Genomic DNA, 27,509 nt, shown 5'->3' on the forward strand with positions numbered 1-27,509 from the left:
TGCCTGCATGGTGAGGGCAGCGTCTCAGCGCCTGGCCTACTTGGGAATCCAGGCACACGTGCAATGTCTGAAGGTCTAAACAGAAAGCTAGGATGTCCTGCTCCAGCAAAAACCGAAAGCTTTTCCCTGTGGGGAGCAGAAGACGAATACAGCAGGGATTTCTTCCACCAGCCCCACGCTGCAGCTCTGGGTGTATTAAAAATGCAGGAAATGGTGAGCCAATGCTGCTTATTTCACATTTATAAAACGTGAATATTTCTAATGTTACCTGTGGAACAACTACCATATGTTACCATACTCGCTGAGTCAGAGAGGAATTAGTGTACACTGAACTTTTTTCAGGTAGGCAAGGATACTAGAAAAATCTATCAGCTTTAGTACAAATTGAGCCCCAAACAACCCATATAAAGAAAAAAGCAAATAGTGGGTCTGAATTAAAGCCATTTTCATTTAGATGGAATTCTACCAGGCTTTCTGCCTCCAGGGAATGAGAATATAAAGAATAAACTTCTGAAAACTCAAAATCCAAGCAGACCTGCAGTCATGCAGGACAAGGTGGGCAGTGTAGCAAGGGGATCTGGGAGGAGGAAGGTCTGCCCTTGGCCCCTGGGTGCCTTCTCTCTGCACCTCCCCTCCAAGAGGGGAGCAATTGCCCAAGAACCAGAGTCTGTTTTATTCTCTAATTATTTTATTATTTTTCTTTAATAAGTTTTGATTGATTTATTTTAGAGAGCAAGGAAGGGGGAGGGATGGAGGCATAGAAACATCAATGAGAGAAAGCCTGCAGCCCAGGGACCAGATATCTAACCAGTGACCTCTTGGTTCATGGTTGATGCTCAACCACTGAGCCACACTGGCCGGGCGTGAAGGCTGGATTCTTGGTCTCCTCTCAGAGAACAAGTTTGCCTGTCCGACCACAGACTTTAGGCCAGCGGAATTTTTCTAAGTGGAGGATGCGAGCCTGGGAGCCATATCCTGTCTCCTCCCCCACCCTGCACCATTCTCAGAAGTCTGGACCAGTAGCCTGAATCTAGTACCACTAGCATGCCTTGCATCAGCCTGTAAAGTGAAGAGGTTGGACCTCATCTAGGTAAGTTGCAGCCTACAGCTGAATGTGGCCAGAAAACAAGAAGAAAACACAGTAAAGTAAAAAGAGAAGAAGTTTGCTTGTGTCTTTGCATAGACTCCCAACTTCCTTTGCATGGCTTCACCAATACCTAAACTGCCGAGTTCATGTCACTGCCCCGTGATCCTGACTGTGTCTGTGTTGTGTATCGTGGCATCAGTCACCTTGTCTGGACTCTCAGCCTTTGGGAGCCCAAACACACTGTAAGGTGTGGGCCTATCACAGCCCAGCAAATTCCCAAGCTCAAATCCGCATGACCAGGGCCAGAATGCAAGAGGATACTGTCTACGCACAGAAAAGTATCGGAGAATTTGTTCTCTTTAAACTTTCATTTTGAAATAATTGTAGTGTTTGAAAAAATACAAAAATGTATTGTATATCCTTCATCTGAGTCACCAAATTCAGCATCTTACGTAGTCACAATTATGTGAGGACATATGTACAATGATCAAAATCAGGAAATTAGCATTGATACAGTGCTACTGTCTAATCTTCAGAAATTCATATTTTTCTAGTTGTCCCATTAATGTTCTTTTTATGGCCCAGAATCCAACTAAGGATCTCACCTGGCATTTAATTTTCCTATCTCTTGAGCTTCTTTTAATCCGCAATGGTTCCTCATCTTTCTTTGTCTTTCACGAAGAGTACCCGCCACTTATTTTGTCAACGATCCCTCAGTTTGGGGTTGTCTGATGTTTCCTGATGATCAGATTCAGGTTGTGCATTTTTGGTGTGTATCTCAAGATCTGAGATTTGTTGAGATTAATGTGAGCAAAGATACCATGCCCATGTTAAAGAAATGACAGAATTGACAAATGAAGCTTTCTTTTAGTATTTCTCTTTACTCTAATACTCTAAAATTGTGGGTCTGGGCCCTTTAAGACAGGATAGAGAGCAACATTGCTGCCACAACTGTCATCACTGTGGAGGAGCTGGGACACCCTGGAATATTGTTAGCGTGGTATCTGCTACGCAGAAAACAGCCCACGGACCTGCACCCTGTGCCTCTGCTTCATTTAAACATGGGATGCCAATAATAGATCAGAACATGGCATCAAAGGTCCATATTAAACAAGTTTCTGAATTATTCAATAATGAATATTCAACAACTTTATAGTTTTGGGATTTAGGCAAGACTATTAAGTTTATTATATATTCAAAACATTTATAGTCTTATCTTAAAACTACTTGATCTGTTTAATACTTAAAGAGTAATATTAAAATTTCTATTGGGATCTGTTAAATTCTCATAAGCTTTCTAATAGTTTTGTTGCCTTATATACATTTTTTGCTATGCTAGTGCATGAAGTTTTATGGCTATTAAAGATTTTGTGTGATTTTATCTTTTATTATTTTTAATATTATCGTGTCTCACTTAGATCTTTTTGTTCTTAATTTTACTTTGTGTGATAATCTTGCCATTTTGTTGTATTTTTTATTATTATTATAAATGTAGAGCTTAGGTGAATTTCTTGGGGCAACCAGAGGTTGTTAACTGCCTGGACTATTGTTACACCCAGCCGATTGACAATGTTATCAGCCTTTGATGATCCTTCCTCAACCCGAAATGGCACTGAGACCCTGGCACAAAGCAGAAATCATCTCCTTTTGCTGGAAACTGACTGTAGAATTACATGTGCAGCAAAAAGGGGGTTGGCCAGGTTCAGCAACAGCATTTTCTCCCACAGCTTAAGAGTGGTTCTTTATGGAGTCAGAGAGCTGATGAAGCGCCTGTCCTTTGAGCCACTTCCCCTATGGGAATTGGCAACAGCTTTGAACAGCTCTGAACTGAGCTAAGAGCCAGTGCCTGTTATTGGCCAGAAGGAAGCCAATAACATATTACTCTTCACTCAGTGGGCCTTTGGGCTCCAAGACCATATTCTCTGTTTCCTAGATTGTCTATTTTTGGTGACGATTGTTATCTTCACATCAATAGTGAATGTGCCAGGACCTAAACTTTGAGCAAGGAGGGTCCGTCATGTGTGAAGGTTCTATGGAAATCAGACATACTGAGTCAGGGGCTTCAAACACATTCCTTTAGAGTCGTTATGACCCTGCTCCTTCTCTCACTCTCCAGTGCCATCAATAATTACATCCTGTAGAGTCCACCTTCAAAATTTATTCGGAGTTCCAGTGCTTCTTCATTACTTTTGTTCCAGCCACTGGTATTTCATACCTAGATTATTGCAGGGACCTGAAACTGATCTCCCTGCTTTCACCAATGCCTCTTCCCTTTTAAATGAAAGTCCCAGCATATTGCTTCTTTGCTCGAAATCCTCCAATGGCTTCTCCCTTTGCTCAGAGCAAAAGGCAACGCCCGTACAATGGCCCATAAGTGGAGTGAGCCTATAATTTATTATACAAACAGGGACAGTTTGAGAGTCAAAGGGGGAGTTATTACAAATGATGCAAGAATAATAGGCATAAACAGGGCTACCTCAGGCAAATGAAAGGTGTGGTCACCCTACCTAGAAAGCCTTACATGATCTGTGCCCCCTGATACCTGTCAGCCTTAATCACCCACCAGAATCACTCTTACTCTCTGCTCTGCCCAAACAGGCGCCCTTGTTGTTCTTTGAACATGCTGAGTAAGCAGGCTATCATCTCAAGACCTTGGCACTTGTTCTTCCCTTGCATTCGAATGTTCTTCCCCAGATAAATAAATGTCTTATCCTTTTCTTTCTGTTGGACTCTGCTCAGATATTCCCATGTTAGTGAGATCCTCCCTGACCATCCTGTAAATTACAGCAATTCCATTTCCACTCCCCACCTCATGTGCTCCTTATGCCCCACATCCTGCTAAACTTTTCTTTTACTTTATTTACCACTCTCTGTCATGTTAGATATTTATCTTTTACTAGAGGCCTGGTGCATGAAATTCATGCATGGGGTGGGTGGGGGGGAGGGAGAGGGGGTCCCTAAGCCTGGCCTGCATCCTCTCCAATCTGGGATCCCTCTCATAATCTGGAACCACTGGCTCCTAACCACCTCTGCCTGCCTGCCTAATGCCCCTAACTGCTCTCCTCTGCCGGCCTGATCCCCCTAACTGCTTTCCCCTGCTTGCCTGATCCCCCTAACTGCCTAACTGCCACCTTCTCCCTTCTCCCTTCTCCCTTCTCCCTTCTCCCTTCTCCCTTCTCCCTTCTCCCTTCTCCCTTCTCCCTTCTCCCTTCTCCCTTCTCCCTTCTCCCATGGGGCTGGCCTTCTCCCTTCTGCCTTCTCACCTTCTCCCTTCTCACGTGGTGCTGGCCTTCTCCCTTCTCCCATGGCGCTGCCTTCTCCCTTCTGCCCTCTCCTGTGGCGCCTTCTCCTGCAGCCTCTGCAAAAGGAACCACAGCGCTGGACCGGCCCTCAGCACCACCACGGCTGCTGGCCCTCAGCCATTGCAGCCACTGTGGCTTTGTCTGGAAGGATGTCCGGAAGATGTCTGGTCCAATTAGCATATTACCCTTTTATTAGTATAGATAGGTTATGGTCTGTTTTCTCCCACAAGACTGTCAACTCCATATGAGTGAGGACTTTGTTTTGCTCATGATTATATTTCCAGCCCCAGACAGTGCTTAGTGTGTAGGGAACACTAAATAAATATCTATTTGAAGAATAAATGAGTGGCTGAAGTGAAGAGACACAGGGAAATCATGCATTCCCTGTGGAATAGCATAAAATACTTATTTTAATACCATCATACAAAGTAAGAAAAATTAGCAGCAGAATGTATGGCCATATTGTCTTTGTAACATAAAATCATAAACACATATGTCCACAAGCAGCATTATCAACAAAAACAAAGCCCAGCAAATTACTGAACTAAGATCAACTATTTCAAGGTTTTCATGTTCACATTTTCTTGAATCTTGTTAATTTATTGTCTTCCTTTCACTCTTGCAAGTACTAAAGATCTTACTAAAAAAATTCTTTTTATTTTTTAAGCTTGATGAATAAAATCTCTCTCCGTTGCTCTTATAGCTTCTTCTCTTCTCCTTTCTCCAAGGCTCTCACCTCTTTCCTCACCCCTTCCACCTCTAGAGACATCGCAATTAGCTTAGATTTTCCAAAATCAAAACCAGTAAGCTTATGCTTTGTCTTGGCAGCTCAAAATCTTCTGGGACAAGGGAATACAATGGTTAGGCTACCATCTTCATTGGGAATGGCAGAATTCAGTATGAATGAAATACAAATTAATATCTGTGGGAGATTGTGTTATTGTTCCCAATTATTCACTTCCTCTCTCTACAAGAGAGTTAGACATCCACCCGTTGCTATGTGACTTGCCAAGACCCCTTGTGAAAAATCTATATTCCCTGCCCCACTGACATCAGGCTTGGCCTGAGACCTGTTTGGCCAATGGAATCTGAGCAGACATGACATGATAACCCCTCTGAACACAGTGTTTCCATTAGCTCTCTTTACTTTTTTTTTTTTTTGCCTCTGCCATGACATTAGTATGTTCCAAATAGATCCTGCTCCTTCAGCCTTGATTCATGTGGAACAAACCCATAGCCAGCTTGGAGGTTGGTAGTCTGAAGCCAACCCACAGCTGGTGTGTAACATGAGTAAGAAATAAATCTTTGTTTTTGTAAACCACTGACATTTGTGGGCTAAGGTTGTTTGTAATCATAGTGTAATTTAGCAAAATCTTATTAACTAAATATACAAATAATTATCCTTCCACATGGAAAGGTTACTTTCCTTCTCTGAGATTCAGTTTTATTACAGGTAAGGTTAACTGGTTGGGCCACATGATATCTTATTTCCATTCCTAATCTTTTAGAATTCTAAATCAATATGACCAGCTTCCTTCCCCATCCTGGGTTCATAGGGTTCATTCATGACATCTGCCAACCTCCTGCTCTCTCCTCCACATTACAATCTTTATTCTAACCTAAATGTCTATGACAAAATAGGGAGCCAACATAATAGAGTAGAAAGAACTATGGTTTAGGGACACATGCAGACTCAGTCCTAATCCAATTACCACCTCTTTTACTATTGATAAGAGGTAAATTTATCTAAACTCTTTGAGCTTTTCCCATCTGTAAAATGGGAATAATATTAGGATTGTGATGATAAAATAAGATAATGCATAAAAAGTTTCTAATACAGGACTTGTCAGCTAGTTAATATTCAATAAATGTTAATTCCCATCTTCCTTTGAAATTTTCTTAAGGGTTTCTTCACCCAAGAAAAATTTCAATTTAATGAAAATCAATATCCTAAGATAAAGAAAGAAATTCATTTCCAATATTAGCTGTAGATAGAGGTGGTGATGTTAGAAATTCCTGAATCCCATACATTAAACATATGGAAGGATATGACATCTATCTCTTCCACTTTCCATGGTCAAGTTTATTGTAGCTAGGGTAGGGAGGTATGATTCTATCACAGGGATAAACCATGAATAATTGGGACAATAATTCACTTATCACAGGGGTGTGGTCCTAAGGAAGCCTAGAGAACAAAGTAAGTCCCCTCACACTTCCCCCAGACACAGCTCTGCTTGCTTGAGAGGAATCTGTGCATGAGTTTACAAAGCTGGGGGTGGGGATTGTACTGATGAAGCAATAGCATTGTGTGGAGCTGAAAGGCTGACTTCGGGTATTTTTATCCCCTCGATCTGTTTAGGGTTGAGGACCGCAATACAGGAGTTGCTTTGCTATTTGACAAGGTACCTGAAAAACCTGAAATTTCTCCATGTGATCTATGCCTACTTTGACATTTTAAAAGAAGTATTCTTTTTTTAAATGTAAATTTAAAAAATAATAAAATGTAAATCTTAATTCTTTGAAGTTTTTTATAGTTTAGAATATTAAGGTTGGTAAGGAGATCTTAAAGTTTGGGGGCTTAACTATTTTAAAAAAAAGTGAGACTCTCCACAGCCCTGACAAACTTAGCCTCCCCTCTATAGATATCTGGAGATGAGGGAGCTCATTATCTCACTGCCCAAAGGACAAAACCAACTTTTCAACGAATAGAATTCTAATTTGGAGGAAGTCCTTTCTGATGTTTCATTAAAACTTGCCTCTGTATAGCTTCCATAAAGTAATCTACAAGGGGGACAATATAAATGTGCATCTCAGTCAGGGTTCTGGAAACAGAAACACCTCCTTGGACGCCAGTTAGTAATGACCTTCAATTACAACTCAAGTTGGCCTCTGAGCTTATCAGAAAGTATCGAGTTCAAGTAAGAGTTCTGGTAAATGATATTTTCTCTATTTTCTTACACATCCTATGGTATTGACCATCTTACAGTTTGGCACTCTCAACCCCTGCATGGCTGATGCACTCCTTAATCCAGCTTGAGATTTGACCAATTATTTCCTGTGTTCTGGGTTACTATAGTGAAGGTGTCCATTTAAAAAAACTTATAGTACTTGCTCTTAGAAACAGATTTTTAGACATTAATTGCCAAGCCAGTTTCCCTCATTCTATATTTATATGTTTGACTTTTATGAGCCTCAATATAGAATTTTACATTTAGCCTAGTTGACATTCATTTTGTAAGATTTAATAAACCAATTTAATTTGTCAAAAATATTTTGAATTTTTATTCAATTATGTCAGTATAGGATATTTTAAGCAATTGAATTGCCTCATTGACAAAGACTTGGAGGTGGAAATTTGATCATTATATTTGGGAAATTTCTTTCTTTAAATTCCAGAGCTGTGCTATCTAAACAGCAGTAGTCACTAGCTTTGTATGGCTTTTGAATATTTAAAATGTAGCTAGTTCAAAAAATGCATTATAAGCATAAAATGCACACCAGATTTCAAACTCTGAATACCAAAAAAAGTAAAATATCTCATTAACAATTTTTAAAAATATCCATGATAGGATCAAATGATGACTTTTTTGGGGTAATGAAATATATTATTTTTATTTTTTGCCTGTTTCTCTTTACTTGCTAAAATGTGGCTAGTAGAAAATTTGAAGTTACATTTGGCTCATATAATATTTATATTAGACAGTATTGCTCTAGAAGTTGAAGTGACCTCTAGCTTGCTCTATTGTAATTGGATATTTAGAGCAAACTTGAGTTGAGCAGAAGGCAGTGGAAATTTTGTGACAAGGCCGGGTGTACTGGTATATGAATGGAGGTGTGAGTGCAAGGTAGTGTTGGGCAGCTGGAGCGCAGCCTATGTAGGTAGCATAGGTGTAGGAAGTCTGAAAAGGGGCAGAAGATAAGAGACAGTGCCTATCAAGGCAAGGAGAGGACACCCAAATTGAACAGCAAATTCTTACAACTCCTGTGCAATATATTATCCCTGCTGATGTCTGGGTCAAAAGAGTTTATTCATATGTCTCACCTATAGCTTTCCTCCAAATATGCCCACTCAGAAAGGTCTAGGTTTCTTCAGCCTAGCCTGGTACCTCCTTAACTAAGCTCAGAGGGAGAACAGAGGACGTGGAGATTCGTGCCTTCTTGTGTCTCCTCCTCTCCATCCAGGCAGAGCAGTCATTCACCATTTGTGTGCTCATTGTGTGGTGAGCACACTATCTCTCATACACACATGAAATGCAAAATAAAGCTAGAGCAAATGTAGCTAACCACCAGCATCCACACGTTTGTATTGAATTTTCAAAGTATGATGGCAACCAGGTAGACATTCACACTAAATGTTCCATGTTTCCATTAACTGTTAATTCCCGTGCAAAGAGGAAGTATTAGTCCCCTTCAAGATGGGAGCCATGAGTGTGGCAGAGGTTTCACACTGGCAGCCAGGAGGCTGAGCATGACTCTCAGACATATTTTGTTTGGCTTTCACAATGTTTTAAAAACTTGAGCCAACCTTGGAAAATCAGAACTTCTCACATTAAACTCCAGAGTTTGAGTTTCTTTTGAAAACTGCTAAGAAAACCCTGGGGCCATATTCCCACAGGGTAGTAGTGGCCAGCAGTAGAGTAATGGCAGCCCCAGCACCCCAGGCTTGTGACCACCCTGGCCAGGATCCCTGGGCATATGCACAGACATCACCAAATCCACATGTGGGAGTTGTCTAGCTGGCTCATGTAATCATGGGTATTCACTACCCCTAGATCTTCCTGATTGGAAAGCCAGGGGGAATATGCCATGAAGAAAGTGGCATGATTTAAGTTTTTTCATGATGGATTTATTGCCAGGGAGGTATAAAACTTAAGGGAAAGTGGAGGTTCCAGAAGGGAGAAATTAGGGTTCTGGATGCTGCTCCTAACTGGATGTGATCCAAGAGATGGAGTAAGAAGAGGAGGAAGACAAAGAGGAGAGATAGTTCTCACTCACTTTCCAAGTTTATCTATAATTCATATCTGCTGGCCACCCAATAGAGCCAGGAACAAGAAAATGTAGTTAGCCATTAGCCAAAATCCATGCAATTGTTGCAGCTTCCTTACAACAGTGGCCTTAACATTTAGAAGGATATATTTTCCTTATTAATGAAAGAAAAAGACAGTGTAGCAATAGCCTGGAGTCTCTGTGTGTGAGAGCAGGTTGCGCAATGGCTGCTGGCCTGGCCAGCTGAATGAAGGGACACCCTGATCTCTGGTGACAAAGGGCAGGCAGATCATGCCCGCCATGCTCCACTCATTCCAAGGTCCAAAGAGCAGTTCAGCACTGTCCGCTGTATTGGAAGAGGCTTGGCACACAGGACGGAGAACAAGTCTTCCAGTGTTTAAAACAGTTATCGCCTATGGATTTCTATAGACTGAGCTTTTATTTTAAAGTAACAGAATTTTAAAAATAGCAGAAAAGGGATGGCAACCCAAACACAACAGCAGCTTTTTTTTTTTTTTTAAGCAAATTGGATAAAAAGATACTGCTTAAGAAAGGCCTCCCTCTCCTTCACATTCCTGAGGTAGAATCTAGATAGCTCTTATAAACTTGAGTCTCCTCTGCTTGCTGACTTTGGCTTAGTGTCCTTTTAGAGAAAGAAAAGACTTTTGAAAGTCCCTCAGCCCATGTTGTGTTTTCTCTGCTTTGCAATGTCTAATTCAGGAGGCCAATTTTAGCCACACTGGGCAGGTTCCCGAAGGAGGGTCAGGTCTCACATGTTCTGTAATGACCAGTTTATATTGAGGACCAAACTGGACCCTTTTAAATGACCGTGCCCCTCGCGGGATCTAGTTTCCCACTGACAGTGGTCATAGTGTGAGCTGGTCATTAAGTCATATGTTTGTTTGAATACTCATTTGGAGTGGGGACAGGGCTGAAAGAAAGACCTGTTAGAAATGGAGAGATTGACGGGAACTTGACTTGTGTTTTATTATAAATGTAATGTGTTCAGTGACTTTCTCCTGAATCCCAAATCTGATAAATGCAATCTGAAACAAACCAGTGAAAAATAAACAAAAATGGCTAGTCCATTTTATCTTTGCTTTTCCATTCTAGAAGTTTCTCTCCTCCATCTTCCTGGAGCTGAGTCCAGCCTACCAGGATGACTCTCAATTCACATTTCTTACTGCAACCTTCAGTTCTGAAAGGATTCAATTATTCTTTTAGGACACAACATGGGCATTTATATACCTTCATCCTATGAGAGCCTTTGCATTGCTCTTTACCTAGTAAGTTTCACAGTGTTGCTTATCTTTGAACTTGTGTATGTGTTGTCTGCTTAACTAAACTTTAAGCTCATTGAGATCAGTGGGTACATCTTGTACCTTTTTGTCTTGGCCATGGCTCTCTGGACAGTGTTGTGCACACATTAGGTTCTAAGAAATGATTTGCTGAAGAGATGGCACAGTGATTGATTTAAAGCATAGAGTTTGCACAAAATAGTGCCTATCTTTGCTCCTGTTGGGTAGAGTCAAGGGACTGGGAGGTTTATTCAAATAGCAATGCAGAATCAGACTCTTATGTGTCTAGCAAGTCTTCTAAATCTACAACCCAGTAGATGGTGTCCTCTATGACAGTACCATGGCCTACATTGTTATTTTCCTGGTTCTGTGTCCCCTTATCTGTACAACACACACACACACACACACACACCATATCTCTCTGCTTTGATTATATATTCTTCTTCATCTTCCTGAAAATATTAGACTTCATAAAAGGTAAACTCAGTGTCTAAGGTCAAATCCATTGATTGAGTGGTATGTTCCAGGAACTACAAATTTAGGGAGCAAACTATTAAGGTCAAGATTTATTTTTTAGCATTTTAATTAAACAGATATCTAGAATTCAGGAACACCAAGGCTTCAGACATTGTACACACTGCTTTACCTTTAATACTAACATAAAATTTATAAGCATTGGAAGAGCCAAGAAAGGGCAGACCTCTTAGGAAGGGGAGTGGATTACACCATCCTCTCACAGCACCCTAGGCTATCTGGGGCAATCAGAACAATGGAGACGATTGAAGAATTCAAATGAGTAGGTGATGTTTTACATCTTTACAAGGCATCTCCTGGAATACCCCACCACTGGGATTTCAGTGGTCCTGAGACTTCCTTCCTCTGGCACAGTCTTCCCATCATGATGGGCCATGATTCAAGATATTTATATTACACATGCCCAAGCAACTTTCGTTTTTTTCTAGTAAACTTGTTTTTAAAAGGAAAATGTTACCTTCCCCCAATGACCAAAATAATAAAAAAATATTTTTTTCACTCTTATGTCAAAGTGCCTGTTTGAGCTGAATTGTGACCCCCACCAAAATTTCCATGTTGAAGTCCTAACCCCCAGTACCTCAGAAGGTGACTCTATTTGGAGATGGGGTCTTCAAAGGAGCACTAAAGGTAAAGTGAGGTCATGTGGGTGAGTCCTAGTCCAATATGACTGGTGTCTTTATGAGAAGAGGAGATTAGGACACAGAGATGTCCAGAGGGAAGCAGATCACATGAAAACATGGGAAGCCCTAGCCGGTTTGGCTCAGTGGATAGAGCGTTGGCCTGTGGACCAAAGGGTCCTGGGTTTAATTCTGCAAGGGCATGTACCTCAGTTGCAAACTCCTCCCCAGCCTGCGCCCTGGTCAGGGCTCGTGCAGGAGGCAACCAATCCATGTTTTTCTCACACATTGATATTTCTCTCTGTCTTTCCCTCTCTTTCCCACTCTAAAAATCAATGGAAAAAAAAAATCCTTGGGTGAGATTAAAAAACAAACAAATAAACAACAACAAAAAAATGGGAAGAATATAGCCATCTACAACCCAATGAGAGGCCTCAGAATAAATAACCCTTCTGACAACTTGATCTTGGACTTCTAGCCTCCAGAACTGTGAGAAAACACATTTCTGTTATAAGCCACTCCGTCTGTAGTACTTTGTTATGACAGCCCAAGCAAACTAATATAGTGCCCCACTTATTTTTCAACGCATCTGAAAGAAATGGTAATAGGACAAAGTACCCATGAAAGGTTATTTCCAAAGCCATGAGTCTAAATAGGAATTGTAACTCTGGTTTTCCAAAATCCTAACACTTTCTTTTCTATCAATTCTACATTAAAAAACAACAACAACTGCTATTTTAAACAACAAACTTGATTCCTGTGGAACAGCAGTTCCCAATCCCAGCCTCATATTACAATCAACTAGAGCAGCGGTTCTCAACCTGTGGGTCGCGACCCCTTTGGGGGTCGAACAACCCTTTCACAGGGGTTGCCTAAGACCATCAGAAAACACATACATAATTACATATTGTTTTTGTGATTAACCACTATGCTTTAATTATGTTCAATTTGTAACCATGAAAATACATCCTGCATATCAGATATTTACATTATGATGCATAACAGTAGCAAAATTACAGTGATGAAGTAGCAACGAAAATACTTTTATGGTTGGGGGTCACCACAACATGAGGAACTGTATTAAAGGGTCGCGGCATTAGGAAGGTTGAGAACCACTGCACTAGAGAGAGTGGAGGGAAATTACTGATGACCAATCTGCCTCAAGAGTTTCTGAATGATTGGTCTGCATTGGGCACCACCACCCCAACCCAGGGGATTCGCCTGTGTGGCTAGGATGAGAAAGAGTGCTCTAAAAATGAGACTAGAAAAATCCTGAGCATTGAATGCTTACAAAAAGCAGCTTCTATTTCTATCTTTTAAAGGCTCAGAGTCCATACATTGTTTTAAATTGCTCCCCCGATATAAAATCCATTTCTTACTCCAAATAGCTCTCCATTCTTCCAGGGTCCAAATCATCAGGGAGCTGTTATTGCACCGTTCAGCGAGAACAGAGACGATTTAGTAATTTCCTCACCTTGGATCAATGCAAGTTACAAAATGGCAGCTAGAGTTTTCAGGAGCATTTAAAAGTCCTCGTGTTTCAGGAAGCGTCTACGTCTAGAAGAAAGTGCATTTTGGACAGGGGTATTCTGCGTCACCCTAATTAGCAACAGAGCAACATGAGCCCTGTGGAGAACTGGCCCAATTCGGTGGGGCTGGATTGAGAGCCAGTTCTCTGGAACTTGGCAGCAAGTGGAAGCACGGTGGGTGCCAATTAGCTGGAGTTGCCTTCAACCCCTTGCTGCTCAGTGGCAGCTTTTTAATGTTTGTTGGTTTTTCATTAAAGATTGATCCAGCTCTGTGGATTTTTAATGTCCTTTTATTTGGTGAGTCAATCCCAGCCTGGCAGTGTCACATACACAAAGTATGTAAAAAAAGGGGGAAAAAGTTTTACCAGAAGTGACTTCTAAAATTTAGCTCTGTCCTTCCAGAAGAGAAGGAAAAAGCAAGCAAACAAACAAAAGATGGTGGCAAAGTCCTGTTTCAAGGCTGTGAAGTATCTGAGGGGCCTAGAGAGGGGAGTGGCCGAGAGGAGTGAGAGGTAATCTTAAGCAGTTTTTTGGAAACGACAAATTCTTAATGCTTTCTTTTCCCCACAACAGCTTTGAGTTACTTTGGGTCTTTAAGGAAAGTAAGCAAGAAAGTAGCTTTGCCCATCGGAGATGGAAAAGAGGTTACAATAGTACATTGGAGCTTCATTTTAGTTCTCATTGCCAGAAGCCACTGCTTTGGCCAAGTTCGACACATTTACAACTGGTCTCCTGAATATTCTGATTGGCTAGGCTAACTAACCTGCCTAACCAATCAGATCGAGCATCTCTGGGGCAACTCCAGATTAGCTGGAAACCCAACCTCGACTGGCAAGATTCCCACCAGCAGTTCATCTTCTATCTAAAGAGGCATCCTGACTCTGATTTCTGGCAGGAGCTAGTAATACCACTGCTTGCTAACAGCTTCATTGATAACTTGCCCCAAGTGGGATTGTTCTTCCATCTGTGAGGGCCAAGTTGTTTCTGCTGTGGCAAACTGGGCTGCCTGGGGCTGGTAATCTAAGGAGTTGTATCACCTGCCAATATGATCAAGTTTAAGACCCTCAGACTAACCCTCTAAGGCAGTGGTTCTCAACCTTCCTAATGCCTCGACACATTAATACAGTGCCTCATGTTTTGGTGACCCCCAATTTCATTGTTACAAATTGAACATAATTAAAGCATAGTGATTAATCACAAAAACAATATGTAATTATATATGTGTTTTCCGATGGTCTTAGGCGACCTCTGTGAAAGGGTCGTTCAACCCCCAAAGGGGTCGCGACCCACAAGTTGAGAACCGCTGCTCTAAGGGCTGGGTACTGCTTTGTTTAATACTTTATTACAGCTCAAGTTCTTACAGCTTGAAAAGTCCTCCTCCCAGGGGGTACAACAGAAGTGTCTATTAATACCAGCCTTATTATCTATATACTAGAGGCCTGGTGCACGAATTTGTGCATTGGTGGGATCCCTCTGGGTGGCCTGCAGGGATTGGGCCAAAACCCACAGTCCAACACCACCTGCAGCTCCTACCTGCTGCTCCTGCTCATCCTGGCCCTACTGTGCCTGCTGCGGGCTTGTGCCCAATCAGTCCTGATTGGGAGAGGCTCGCAGTGCTGCAGCAGTGCTCGCCGCCAGCCATGAGCCTTGCTTCTGGTGCCCTCCCAAGGGGAGTAGCCTGCGGGATTGGGCTGAAACTGGATCTCTGACATCCCTCCAGGAGTCCCGGATTGCGAGAGGGCATAGGCCAGGCTAAGGGAACCCATGGGTGCACAATCGGGCAGGGGAGGGACCCTGGGAGGGCTCCAGGGTGTGTCAAGTCCATCTTGCTCAGTCCCGATCAACCAGACCCCAGCAGCACGCTAACCTACTTGTCGGAGCATCTGCCCCCTGGTGGTCAGTGCACATCATAGTGACTGGTCGACCAGTTGACTGTCTGCCCCCTGGTGGTCAGTGCGCATCATAGTGAGCAGTTGAGCAGTCTTAACATATCATTAGTATATTACACTTTGATTGGATGTTCAGTTCTGCAGTTTGGTCTATTTGCATATTACCCTTTTATTATATAGGATATAAAAGCCTAAGCAACTGTCCGACCATTCAACCATTTGGTCATTCACCAGTATGCAGCACAATGACCACCAGGGGACAGACACTCTGACTGGTAAGTGGCTCCTGGGGCCCGCTTAGCCCCAAATCTGGTTCACCCACACCCTGGACCCAGAGAGGAGGGAGGAGGGAATATGTCTGAAGACCAACTATTGGCACAACATACCATTTGAGTGATGATTCCATCGATTCAACGGATGATGCCAAAAAGGAAAATTTTCCCATCGAATTTCTTAATAGTATTACTCCTTCGGGAATGCCATGTCATAAATTAAAATTGAAATTAGGTACAATCATCATGTTACTGAGAAATCTTAATAGTAAATGGGGTCTTTGTAATTGTACTAGATTTACTATCAAAAGATTGTGATCTAACATAATTAAAGCTGAAGTGTTAACAGGATCTGCAGAAAAAGAGGTTGTTCTGATTCCAAGAATTGATTTGTCCCCATCTGACTCTGGCTTCCCATTTAAATTAATTCAAAGACAGTTTCCAGTGATGCCAGCATTTGTGATGAGTATTAATAAATCACAAGGACAAACTCTAGACAGAGTAGGAATATTCCTACCTAAACCCGTTTTTGGACATGGTCAGTTATATGTTGCTTTCTCTCGAGTTTGAAGAGCATGTGACGTTAAAGTTAAAGTTGTAAATACTTCATCACAAGGGAAATTAGTCAAGCACTCTGAAAGTACTTTTACTTTAATGTGGTATACAGGGAGCTATTAGAATAAGTTTAATCAATTTATCAGTCATTGTTTGTATCAATATTGTTTTTATATCATGCTTTTATATCATGTTTTTGTTGTTGTTACATCATGTCTTTGTTGTTGTTATATCATGTTGTTATTGTTTATTTATTAAAATAAATTTATATATTATTTTCATATATTTTACTAATTTTTTTATATCTCTGAAACTTCTGAAAGGGCAAATAGAGATATTAAAATATTTCTTCTAATTAATTCCCTTTCAATGTGCACGAATCAATGCACTGTGGCACTAGTCCTATCTAATAAAAGAGAAACATGGTAATTGGCGTACAACCACTACCCTTCCCATTGGCTAATCAGCGAGATATGCAAATTAACTGCCAGCCAAGATGGCGGCAGCAGCCAGGCAGCTTGAAACTAACATGAGGCTTGCTTGCTTCAGTGACGGAGGACTCCAACGTTCCCCGCCTGCCTTGCTGGTTTCTGAGCCTGCAGTTTAAGAAACATTGTAACAAATATAGAAGCTAAACAAAACCCCAGAAAACAGCTTTCAGCTAGCTGGGATCTCAGAGCTGGAGTTATACATTGTTTCAATTATAGAACCTAAACAAACCAGATACCTTCTTTCAGCAGAAGAGAGAGGCCTCAGAGCTGGAGCCAGAGCTAAAGCTGGCCCAGAATAAAAAAAAAAAAAAGGAGCAGTTGGGAGCTTCAGTCCCAGCCTGAAAACAGCCCTCAGCCCCTCATCCAGACTGGCCAGGCACCCCAGTGGGGACCCCCACCCTGATCCAGGGCACCCTCCAGGGCAAACCAGCCAGCCCCCACCCATGCACCAGGCCTCTATCCTATATAGTAAAAGGGTAATATGCCTCCCAGCACCGGGATCAGCGGAGCCGCGAGGCCTCCAGGCACCGGGATCAGCGTGACAGGGGGCAGCGCCCAAACCCCCTGATTGCCCTGTGGCTCTGTGTGTGACAGGGGGCGGGGCCACAACCACCCTATCGGCCCTGCTCTGTTCCTGACAGGGGAAGGCGCCCCAACCCCCTGATCGGCCCTGCTCTGTGCCTGATAGGGGGGAGCTCCCCAACCCCCTGATTGCCCTGCGGCTCTGTGTGTGACAGGGTGTGGCGCCCCAACCCCCCCACCCCACGGGCCCTGTTCTGTGTGTGACGGGGTAGAGCCATAACCTCCCCATCGGCACTACCCTGAGTATGGCAGTGGCGGCACCCCAACCCCCTGATCAGCCCTGCTCTGTGGGTGATAGAGGACGGCGCCCCAACCCCCCTGATGGGCCCTGCTCTGTGTGTGACAGGGGGCGGTGCCCAACTCCCCTATCAGCCCTACTCTGTGAGTGACAGGGGGGAGCTCCCCAACCCCCTGATTGACCCTGCTCTGTGCGTGACAGGCGGGAGCTCCCCAACCCCCTGATTGGCCCTGCTCTGTGCATGACAGTGGGGAGCTCCCCAACCCCCTGATGGGCCCTGCTCTGTGCGTGACAGGGGGTGGCGCCACAACCTCCCCATCGACCCTGCCTTGAGTGTGACCGGGGGCGGTGCCCCAGCCCCCAATTGGCCCTACCCTGAATGTGACTGAGGGTGGCATTGCAACCTCCCAATCCGCCCTGCTCTGTGCACGACAGGGGGCAGCGCCCCAACTCCCCAATTGGCCCTGCTCTGAGCCCGACCAGGGGCTGCACCTAGGGATTGGGCCTGCCTTCTGCCACCCAGGAGCAGGCCTAAGCCAGCAGGTCGTTATCTCCCGAGGGGTCCCAGACTGCGAGAGGGCACAGGCCGGGCTGAGGGACCCCCTCTCCCCCCTGAGTGCACAAATTTTTGTGCACCAGGCCTCTAGTCTATATATATAAAAGCCTAAGCAACTGTTTGACTGTTCGACTGGTATCTATGATGTGCACTGACCACCAGGGGCAGGCGCTCAACACACAGGCATGGAAACATGGAACAGACTGATGAATCTAAGAGGGAAGGGGGGAGGATGGGCAGGAAGAGATTAACCAAAGATCTTATATGCATACTAGAGGCTTGGTGCATGGAATCGTGCACCAGTGGGGTACCTCGGCCTGGCCTGCAGGGATTGGGCTGAAACCGGCTCTCCAACATCCCCTGAGAGGTTCCGGATTGCGAGAGGGAGCAGGCCGAGCTGAGGGACCCCACCGGTGCACAATTCTGTGCACTGGGCTTCTAGTATATATATAAAACACACACACACACACACACACACACACACACACACACACACACGTATCCTTTAAGTTATGACTCCCTGTATTCTCCTGTCTGTTTCTCCAGTCTTGGGGAGAGCGTTTGCCCTCTGTCCTCCCATCTCCTACGAATCCAGTAAGAGCTGTTAATTTTTCAATCTGTCCAGCTTTTTAGTTGCTATTAGGCTGTTGTGGCAGCTTCCAAATCCCTTATACTCAGAACTGGAAACCAGAGTCTGCCCTCAATTTTTAAGACAGAAAATACACTTTTTAAAGTTTAATTTGAATGAATTAGGATTTCTGGGAGAATATGCCAACATTTCTTGAGATGCTTGGTATTACAAATCTAGGCTTGAGTATTTCAGGTTTGCAGACTTGGATGAGAAAAGAGTGACCTTGCATAGGGAAGAAATTCCAGAATGTGAGAGAAGAAATATTGAGAAATGTGTGTGTGGGGGGATGGCGGGTGGGGGGAGGTGGACAGTAAAAGTACACAAACTCCTCACAAAATGGGATCACTACAGAAATATGAGTTTTTATTAAAATACTTTATTGAGCTATAATCTATATTAATAATAGCTTAGGTGGCATCATGCCCTCATGTCGCCACAAGATGGCTGTCACAAGATGGCCACATGCACAGTGGAGGCGGGACCTGGAAGCCACTTCATGCAGTGAGACCTGGGGGTCCCACAGCTCTGTGCAGTGCAGAGGAGGCTGGTCCTGGCGGAGGAGGTAGTTTGCCGCAGGGGAGGGCAGTTGTGGGCGATCAGGTTGGCAGGGGAGCAGTTAGGCATCAATCAGGCTGGCAGGGGAGCGGTTAGGGGGCAATCAGCCTGGCAGGCAGAAGTGGTTAGGGGCAATCAGGCAGGCAGGCAGGTGAGCAGTTAGGAGCCAGTGGTCCTGGATTGTAAGAGGGATGTCCAACTGCCGGTTTAGGTACAATCCTGCAGGGACATCCCCCGAGGGGTACCCGATTAGAGAGGGTGCAGGCCAGGCTGAGGGATACCCCTCCCATACACGAATTTCATGCACCGGGCCTCTAGTTGATATATATAATATTGCATTAGTTTTATGTGTACAACATAATGATTTGATATATGTATATATTGCAAAATGATCACTAACATAAGTCTAATTAATATCCATCACCACACATAGTTAAAATTTTTTATGCTATGAGAATTTTTAAGATCTACTCTCCTAGCAACTTTCAAATATACAATACAGTGTTGTTAACCATGCTGCACGTTGCATTGCCAGAACCTGTTTATCTTATAATTGGAAGTTTGTGCCTTTTGACCCCCTTCACCCATTTCTCTGGTCCTCCACCCCACACCTCTGGCAACCACCAATCTGTTCTATTGGTGTATTTTCAAAAAAGATTCCACTTATAAGTGATATCATATGGTATGTCTTTTTCTGCCGGACCTATTTCACTCAACATGATGCCATCAAGTTCCATCCATGTTGTCACAAAAGGCAGATTTTCTTCTTCTTATGGCTGAATAATCCATTATATATATATATATATATATAATCACATCATGTTTACCTATTGATCTGTCGATGGACTCTTAGACTATTTCCATGTCTTGACTATTGTAAGTAATGTTGCAGTGAACATGGGTTGCAGATACCTTTTCAAGAGAGTGTTTTTGTTTCCTTCAGACAAACCTCTAGAAGTGAAGGTGCTAGATGATATGTAGTGATATATTTTTTTTATTTTTTGAGGAACTGCCATACTGTTTTCCACAGTGGCTATACCAATTTACATGTCTACCAACCGTGCACAAGGGTTCCCTTTCTCCACACCTTCACCAGCATTGTTATTTCTTATATTGTTTATAATAGCCATCCTGACAGTGATACCTCACTATGGTTTTGATTTGCATTTCCCTGACTATTAGTGATGTTGAGCACCTTTTCATGTACGTGCTGGCCATTTGTGTCTTCTTTGGGAAAAACATCTCTTTGGTTTCTCTGCCCATTTTTAAATCAGGTGTTTGGTTCTTTTCTATTGAGTTGTATGAGTCCCTTATATATTTAGGATATTAACCCCTTATTAGATATATACTTGCAATATTTTTTCCATTACGTAGGTTGCCTTTTCATTTTGTTGATGGTTTCCTTTGTTGTATAGACTCTTTCTAGTTTGATGTAGTGCCACTTGATTATTTTTGCTTTTGCTGCCTAGTTTTTGTTCCTTGTTGTCTCTTTTTTCCACATTGTGACGGACTCTTTTTATTTCCAAAAGACAGGGAACTGGTGGGTCAATTATGAAAGTAAGATCCACAGCACAAGCTTAGCAGAAGGGTTGTGGGGAAAACTGCTTCAGTGGAGGGTTAGGCCCACCAGTTAGCACTTCCCTTCACTCACAGCTGAACGCACGTTAATATTATGACAGATAATCTAGAAGGGTAAGATGATAGTGGGAGATTCCTTCAATACAAACCCAATCTCCCCTGGATTTAAAATCTCAATTAGAAAAAGTAGACTTCAAAAAATAAGTTTACAAAAATGTTTAAATTTCTGGATGACAGAAGCATTCTTATTCTTTTCTTTTTTCTAAGCTCTGACCCCATGGGAGGAAAGATATACTGTTTATAAGATCCTACAGACCAAAAGATTCTCTCTTTCTTCTTTGCTGGGCGTCTAGAAATCTTTAGATTACTTGAATCTTAAATGAATCCATGTCGTGCAATCTACAATCAATCAGGGAGATTTTTCAATGGAAATGATACAATTCTATCATAATTGGTTTATTACACTTTCTTTTCTTTTCCTTTCTTTTTAAAATATATGTTTATTGATTTCAGAGAGGAAGGGAGAGGGAGAGAGAGATAGAAACATCGATGATGAGAGAGAATCATTGATTGGCTGCCTCCTGCACACCCCACACTGGGGATGGAGCCTGCAACCTGGGTATATGCCCTGACAGGGAATTGAACCGTGACCTCCTGGTTCATAGGTCAACCCTCAACCACTGAGCTACGCTGGCTGGGCACTTTTTTCTTTTTAAATACAATACAATTCAATAGCTTCATTCATTCCTGTCCTAACCTACAGTCTCTTGAATTGACAGTTCCAAATCAGCCATTTAGCAAGTGCTTTCTCCTATTCTGTGATTTGCTTCTGTTACCTTTAAAATAGACTGCCCACTTGCTTGGAAGGCATGACTAAAGCTCAAACTCAGCTTGTCTGGCCTGTTCACAAGGGAAGTTTTTCCATAAAAGATGAATTGCAAAGAAATAGCTAAGTAGAGCAAAAATAGTCAATGCAATTACCCTTTGGTGCATTTTTGGGCTAATGATATTTAAATCAATAAGACTGAAAAATAAAAATAAATGTCAAACCAAATACCAAAGAATGAATAACCTACTGCAAGATTGCTAGAATCATTAGCAGTCCCTGGACTCTGAAATTGCTCTGAGAACCATGTCAATACACGAGTCTCATGGTAAATCCAGACATCTAAAAAGCCAATACTTACTTTGTCAAGGCACGAATGAACAAATTAACACATGTGCTCAAGCTGGGGCAGTTACCAATTATTGTTAAAATAATATTTCTATCAAGAACTTTTCTTCTAAAACTCAAAATCCTAGAGAATCCTAAAAGTTGTAAAGGACTTAAGAAATTATCTAATTGTCTTCCTTTTAGAGATTTGAAAGCTGTGGCTCACAAAAGTTAAGTGACTTGTTCACAGTCACATTGCTGGCCTGTGCCTCTTGACTAGCCCAATGACCTTTAAATGTTCATATCTTGACACCCTTATCTTAAGTATCATCCAATGATCTCTCCCCCATTCTGCTGCAAAAGCCCATCTTCTGCTGAGAGATCTCGGCCCTCAGGGACCACAGCAAAGATTCCTTTGTCATTGGTCATTGGAAGAAGATCCAAAAGGACATTTTAGGGCCAAACTTTTTCCTGTGTGTAACTTCCAAATGGGGACTTGTATGTTGCAAAGACCGGTACTCCAGCTCGGGGTGTTTCACCTGCCCTACTGAACGACACCTGTCGAGAGCTGAGAATAGACCCCGTCTGGCCTCTAAGTGGAAAATTTACTTTCTTAAAGATCATGAAAGTAGGCTGGCATATGTTTTGCTAAAACCAAAAACTCAGCTGTGTTCCCTCAAAATCTTTTCACTGTACATGAAAATCTTTATGGGATGCTTTAGAGATTTTAAGATCTATGAGAATAGTGACAGAAGGAGTGGAGAGAACTCACATAAAAGGAGTGTGAAACATGGAAGGCACCTTGCTAAACACAGTATCTCATGAAATTCTTAGAACCATCCTGTTTTCCAGTGGAGGAAGGGGAAACTCAGAGAACTAAAGTTTCCTGCAAGGCCCCTCAGCTAAGTGGTAGCCAGAGCCTGGGCTCCTTGTCATGGTGGCTCTCAGGTCATCTCCACCACAAAGACCAACCGCCCTCATTCCAGTAGTCTTGCCCTCCCGGCTCCTCACCACAGTGCTTCTTAGGCTGGCTCTACCCTGTTTTGGGTTCCCAACCTCTAAGAAGTGTCTGTGGCATGAGAAAAAGAGCCCAGACAGGTATGGATTTAAAACCCAACTCAACACACATAGCTATGAAATCTTGGGCAAATTGCTTAGTCTGTAGGTCTCAATTTCCTCACCTATCCTATATAATAAAAGCCCAGCAACCGAACAGTGGAACAACCAGAACAACTGCTCCACCAGTCACTATGACTCACACTGACCACCACGGGGCAGACACTTAACACAGGAGCTGCCCCCTGGTGGTCAGTGCACTCCCACAGTGGGAGCAGCCACTCAGAGGGTGGGTCCACAGCCACTTGGCTTACAGGGATGAGTCGCATTCCCACAGAGGGCTGATCCCTGCAGGCCACGCCCAACGGCAATACATGAATCCCATGCACCGGGCCTCTAGTTAAATATATAGTTCTTTTGCATTGTGGACTCATTTTTTCCAAGGGTCAGATTCTGTAATGAGCAAGTAAACAAAGACAATTAGGTGTGTCCTTGACATTTCCTTAAGGAGGTGCCACTTGGAGACCCCTGTATGTGACAGGCACCTTTCTCCACTGGGGATGCAGAGGTGGTCAAGACAAGTGAGGTCCTGCTCTTTTGGGATTTAGCCATTTGATTGAGGGTGAGAGTCATCACTTACCATTGAGTATTACTGCTGTTCAAAGTCTTAGGCGGGGCTAGGGAATGATGAGGAGAGGCTCCTCTGAGGAGACGGCATTTCAGTGGGGATCTGAGTGACATTCTTTGGCCTCTAGGAGAAGATGAATGGAAAGAGCACCCAGGCAGAGAGAACAGCTAGGATAAAGCTCTTAAGGATAAAATGAGCCAGAGCAAATCAGGCTAAGGGGAGAGTGGTCTGGAAGTTTAAGACTATATATGTGGTTTTCCCCCAAGGATCTTTAAAACACTGATACTCCTACTATCATCACACAGCTGGAGTTTAGTCCCACTCACTACTTCTAATTTGTGAAATGGTAAGGAGCATGGACACTGGAGTGAGAGAGCCTGGGTTTCAATTCTGACCCTGCCATCTACTAGCTATGCATTTGGACATGTTACTTCAATCCGCTGAGTCTCAACTACCTCATCTTTAAAATGGGGACAATGATAGGTCTACCCACTAGAGTTGTTGTGAGGATAAAAGGATTTAATACATGTTAAGCCCTTGAACTAGTTCCTGGCACATATTAAGGCCATTAAATACCATTTCCTATAGGAAAAAGGAGAGAGAGAAACACGGGGTAACACATTGTAGCTTTGTAGCCCCTCAACTCCTTGTGAGATGAAAGTGAACATAGGTGGCTTTCATCGCATCATCTTGGCAGTCATTCTGGTCAAAGTAATCTCTGCAAAGCTGGGGACCCACTGGGTCATCTCTCTCCCACATTAGAGGAAGAGGGAGGTGATACCTCAGTCATTTACACAGCATGCGGATAATGTAAAAACAGCAGCGCCATGTCCAAAGCTGCCTCCTTAAAAGTATTGTTAAGTAATTCACCATCCCCTGAGACATAGGCAGATGGTGAGATCCCTTGAAATATCTGGAGGCTTTATAGAGTAATAACGCTAGAAAAATGCTATTAGAAAAATCCTGGGTTAGAAACTTCTAATGCCTGATGACCTTTATTGCTATCCCCTTCAGCTCCTGCCGTTTCTATCTTAAAACTTTTGAAAATTATTATTATTATTTTTTATTTATTTATTTATTTATTTATTTATTTATTTATTTATTTATTTTTTCCCGCGAGCAGCTCTTTATTCACTGCCTGCAGTGCCCTGGAGACCCCAGCTAGACCAGGGGTGAGGGGAGCTGAGTTCAGGGCAGTCCCATGCAACATAACAAGGGCACCCCAAGTCTATGAGGACCCATGAGCTTCCGATACCAGAGGGCCTAGCTATGTGTCTCGCCCCGGTGGAGATGAGCCAGTGGGGTCCAGCCCCTCTTGTCCTCACCCACCATCCCTGCAGCCAGGCAAGGGGAAGGTGGGCACCTGAGGAGCAGGGCGTGAAATGTGCAGTTGCAGCTCATTTGCATAGGGCAGGAGGCCATATGGGAATGTCAGGCTTGAGCTCCAGGGACTCAACTCCGCAGGCGGATGGGCCAGATGAGGAGACTGCAGAGGGAGAGGGCGGCGGCCACACCTACGCCACCTGTCACAGCCACCATCACCCAGTGGTAGAAGCCTACACAGGCCCTGCAGCAGAGCTCCGAGGAGCAGGGGTACAGGCTCTGGATGACCATGACTGCCAGCCCGTTGGCTACCTTATCTGAGAAGCTCATGGCGCCGTACACTAAGGCTCCACTGTGCGTGTGGGGGCCGATGAGGTCAGCTGTCATGGCCAGTGACGTGACAAGGATGGTGGCACAGCCCATGCCCAGCAGCACAGCTGCTGCATAGACAGCTACACCCAGCCCATCTGCCAATGCCACCCAGGCCGCAAAGGCCAGGATCACCAGAAGGCCCACGAAGTAAGTCATATTCCTCCCGATCCACTTGTTGATCGGGTTCATGAGGAAGGAGGAGAAGAAACCGCTGAGGTACACCACCAGTGGGATGGTGGCGATGAACTTCTTGGGCAGGTTGAGGGAGTAGGTGAGGTACATGGCCATGTACGTCTGGGACAAGTTCACGATGAGCCGCGTGCTCACGTACAGGAAGCCCACCTGGTAAAAGGCCGGCTGCCGCAGCCAGTGTTTCCAGAGCAGCAAGGGCCGGGCCGTGGTGGGGGCCAACAGAGGGCTGTGCTCATCCGGCTCCTCCACCAGCTGCTTGCGCCCCTCCCTGGTGCCCAGGTGGAACAGCAGTGAGAACATGGCACCAATGCCCACCACCAAAAGGGAGAGGTTCCGAAATACTGGCACATCTTGGACCCCCAGCTGGTCACTGACATCCGGGGTGGGCCCCGTATTTGCCGAGGCCTGCAGGTGGAGCAGGAGCCAGGCAGCACCATAGACAGTGATATTGGCCACCACAGTGAAGGCGTACCTGAGAGCTGTGAGCTCCACCTTCTCGTGGTCATTGGTGACGAGCTCGGGGATGAGGCTGAGGTGGGCAATCTATGTAGCGGCCCAGCCAAACTGGAAGATGACAATGAAGGGCCCGTAGTAGAGGAGGGCGGCCCACTCAGGTGTGGATGCCCCACAGCCCAGGCAGGGGCTGAAGATGAAAGGGAAGGAGAGCAGAACGCAGATGGTGCCAACCAGGTGCCAGGCCTTGCGAGGCCCGCAGCGGGCGTAGCCCACCAGAGGCAAGCCCGTCGGCCACCTGGCCGAGCAGCAGTGAAATCCCGGCGCTGCGCGAGCTGTAGGCGCGCACCGAGCGCAGGTAGACCAGCAGGTAGGTGAACCACATGGACGCGCACAGGTCCTTGAGGAAGTGGCCCACAGGCGTAGCTTAGCCGCGCCATCAGGGACAGCGGCCGCGGGGGCGCCCCAGCTCCGGCCGTCGGGGGCCCCGGGCCCATGGCAGCACTCCGGGCTCGGCCTGGGCCGTCGGACGCGCCGCAAACGGGACCCCCCCGAGCCCGACCGTGGGAGCCCCTCTCCCCCCACCACCGACTACCTCTGCCCGTCCGCCCCGCCGAGCGCTCCCGCGGCACTGGAGCCTCTGGCCCCGAGACTACTGAAAATTATTTTTAAATGTAATAGGAAGAATGATCAATCCATTAAGGAAAACAAACCCATCTAATTAATGACTGTTCATGGGAAGAGAGCTTGCTGCTGCAGGGCTAGATAAATGCCAACCCAAAGCTATGAAATCGCCCCAGCAACATGGTCCCGTTCAATTATTTTGTCCTCACTCAGCCAAGTAATTGATATCTGATTATTTTGCCTGGTGGGTGTTGATGGAGAGGGAGTGATTTCTCCCTGGGCTGGACCAGCATCACAAACAGCTTCTGGACTGTGGCTCAAGGAACAAAAGAATGTACAGCACAGGGAACATAGTCAATCATGCCGTAATAACTATGGATGGTCCCAGGTGGGTACTGGAAATATCAGGGGGAACACTGTAAAGTATATCATTGTCCTCTAAGCACTGTGCTGCACATCTGGAACTAATATAAAATAATATTGAATGTAAACTGTAATTGGAAGTTAAATTTTAAAAAAAAAGAATGTACAGGGCAGGCTCAGCTATTGACTGCGTCCTCAGACCAACTCGCCTGAGAATACAGAGGCAGGGTAGCCACCCATGAGTTCAGAGTAGAGACAGTCCCCAGTCACCTGTCAGTCTTCTTTCGGGGAGTTTGTACCCCAGATCAGCCCCATTAACTTAATAAAACTCCCCAGTTTAGATCCAGAATCTGCTTACGCAACTTTCTGCTTGACAAAAATAAGTTAGATGGAGATTCCCTCCCCTCCACCCTTAGCAGAAGTAGCTATGACAGTGACAATGAACATTGCTTAAAAAGCCTATTTTTAAGTGATTGATTGAGCGCTTCACTTCATGCTGTTTCATGACCTTGGTAGCTAAGTGGTTATTTAATGAGGGATTTGTAAGTGCTGTTACTTCACATTCAAGAAGCACAGGGGAAAGTACCCTTCAGATGCCCATCTCCAGAGTGAAGTGGAGATAAATGCTGAACAGTCATTTGGATA

General features: G+C 44.2%; 1 protein-coding gene across 1 annotated transcript; it reads right to left on the reverse strand.

Moving 5' to 3' along the window:
- Window positions 1-24,757: 24,757 nt before the first annotated feature.
- On the reverse strand, window positions 24,758-26,422 carry LOC118652006 (major facilitator superfamily domain-containing protein 12-like). The gene is given in 3 exon segments (XM_036301788.1): window positions 24,758-26,160; window positions 26,162-26,295; window positions 26,297-26,422. Coding segments are annotated over 3 exon segments (1,383 nt in total). The 5' UTR covers window positions 26,375-26,422; the 3' UTR covers window positions 24,758-24,989.
- Window positions 26,423-27,509: the final 1,087 nt, after the last annotated feature.

The sequence above is a fragment of the Myotis myotis genome, unplaced genomic scaffold (assembly GCF_014108235.1).
Source record: "Myotis myotis isolate mMyoMyo1 unplaced genomic scaffold, mMyoMyo1.p scaffold_m19_p_3, whole genome shotgun sequence".
NCBI classification, from domain to species: Eukaryota; Metazoa; Chordata; class Mammalia; order Chiroptera; family Vespertilionidae; genus Myotis; species Myotis myotis.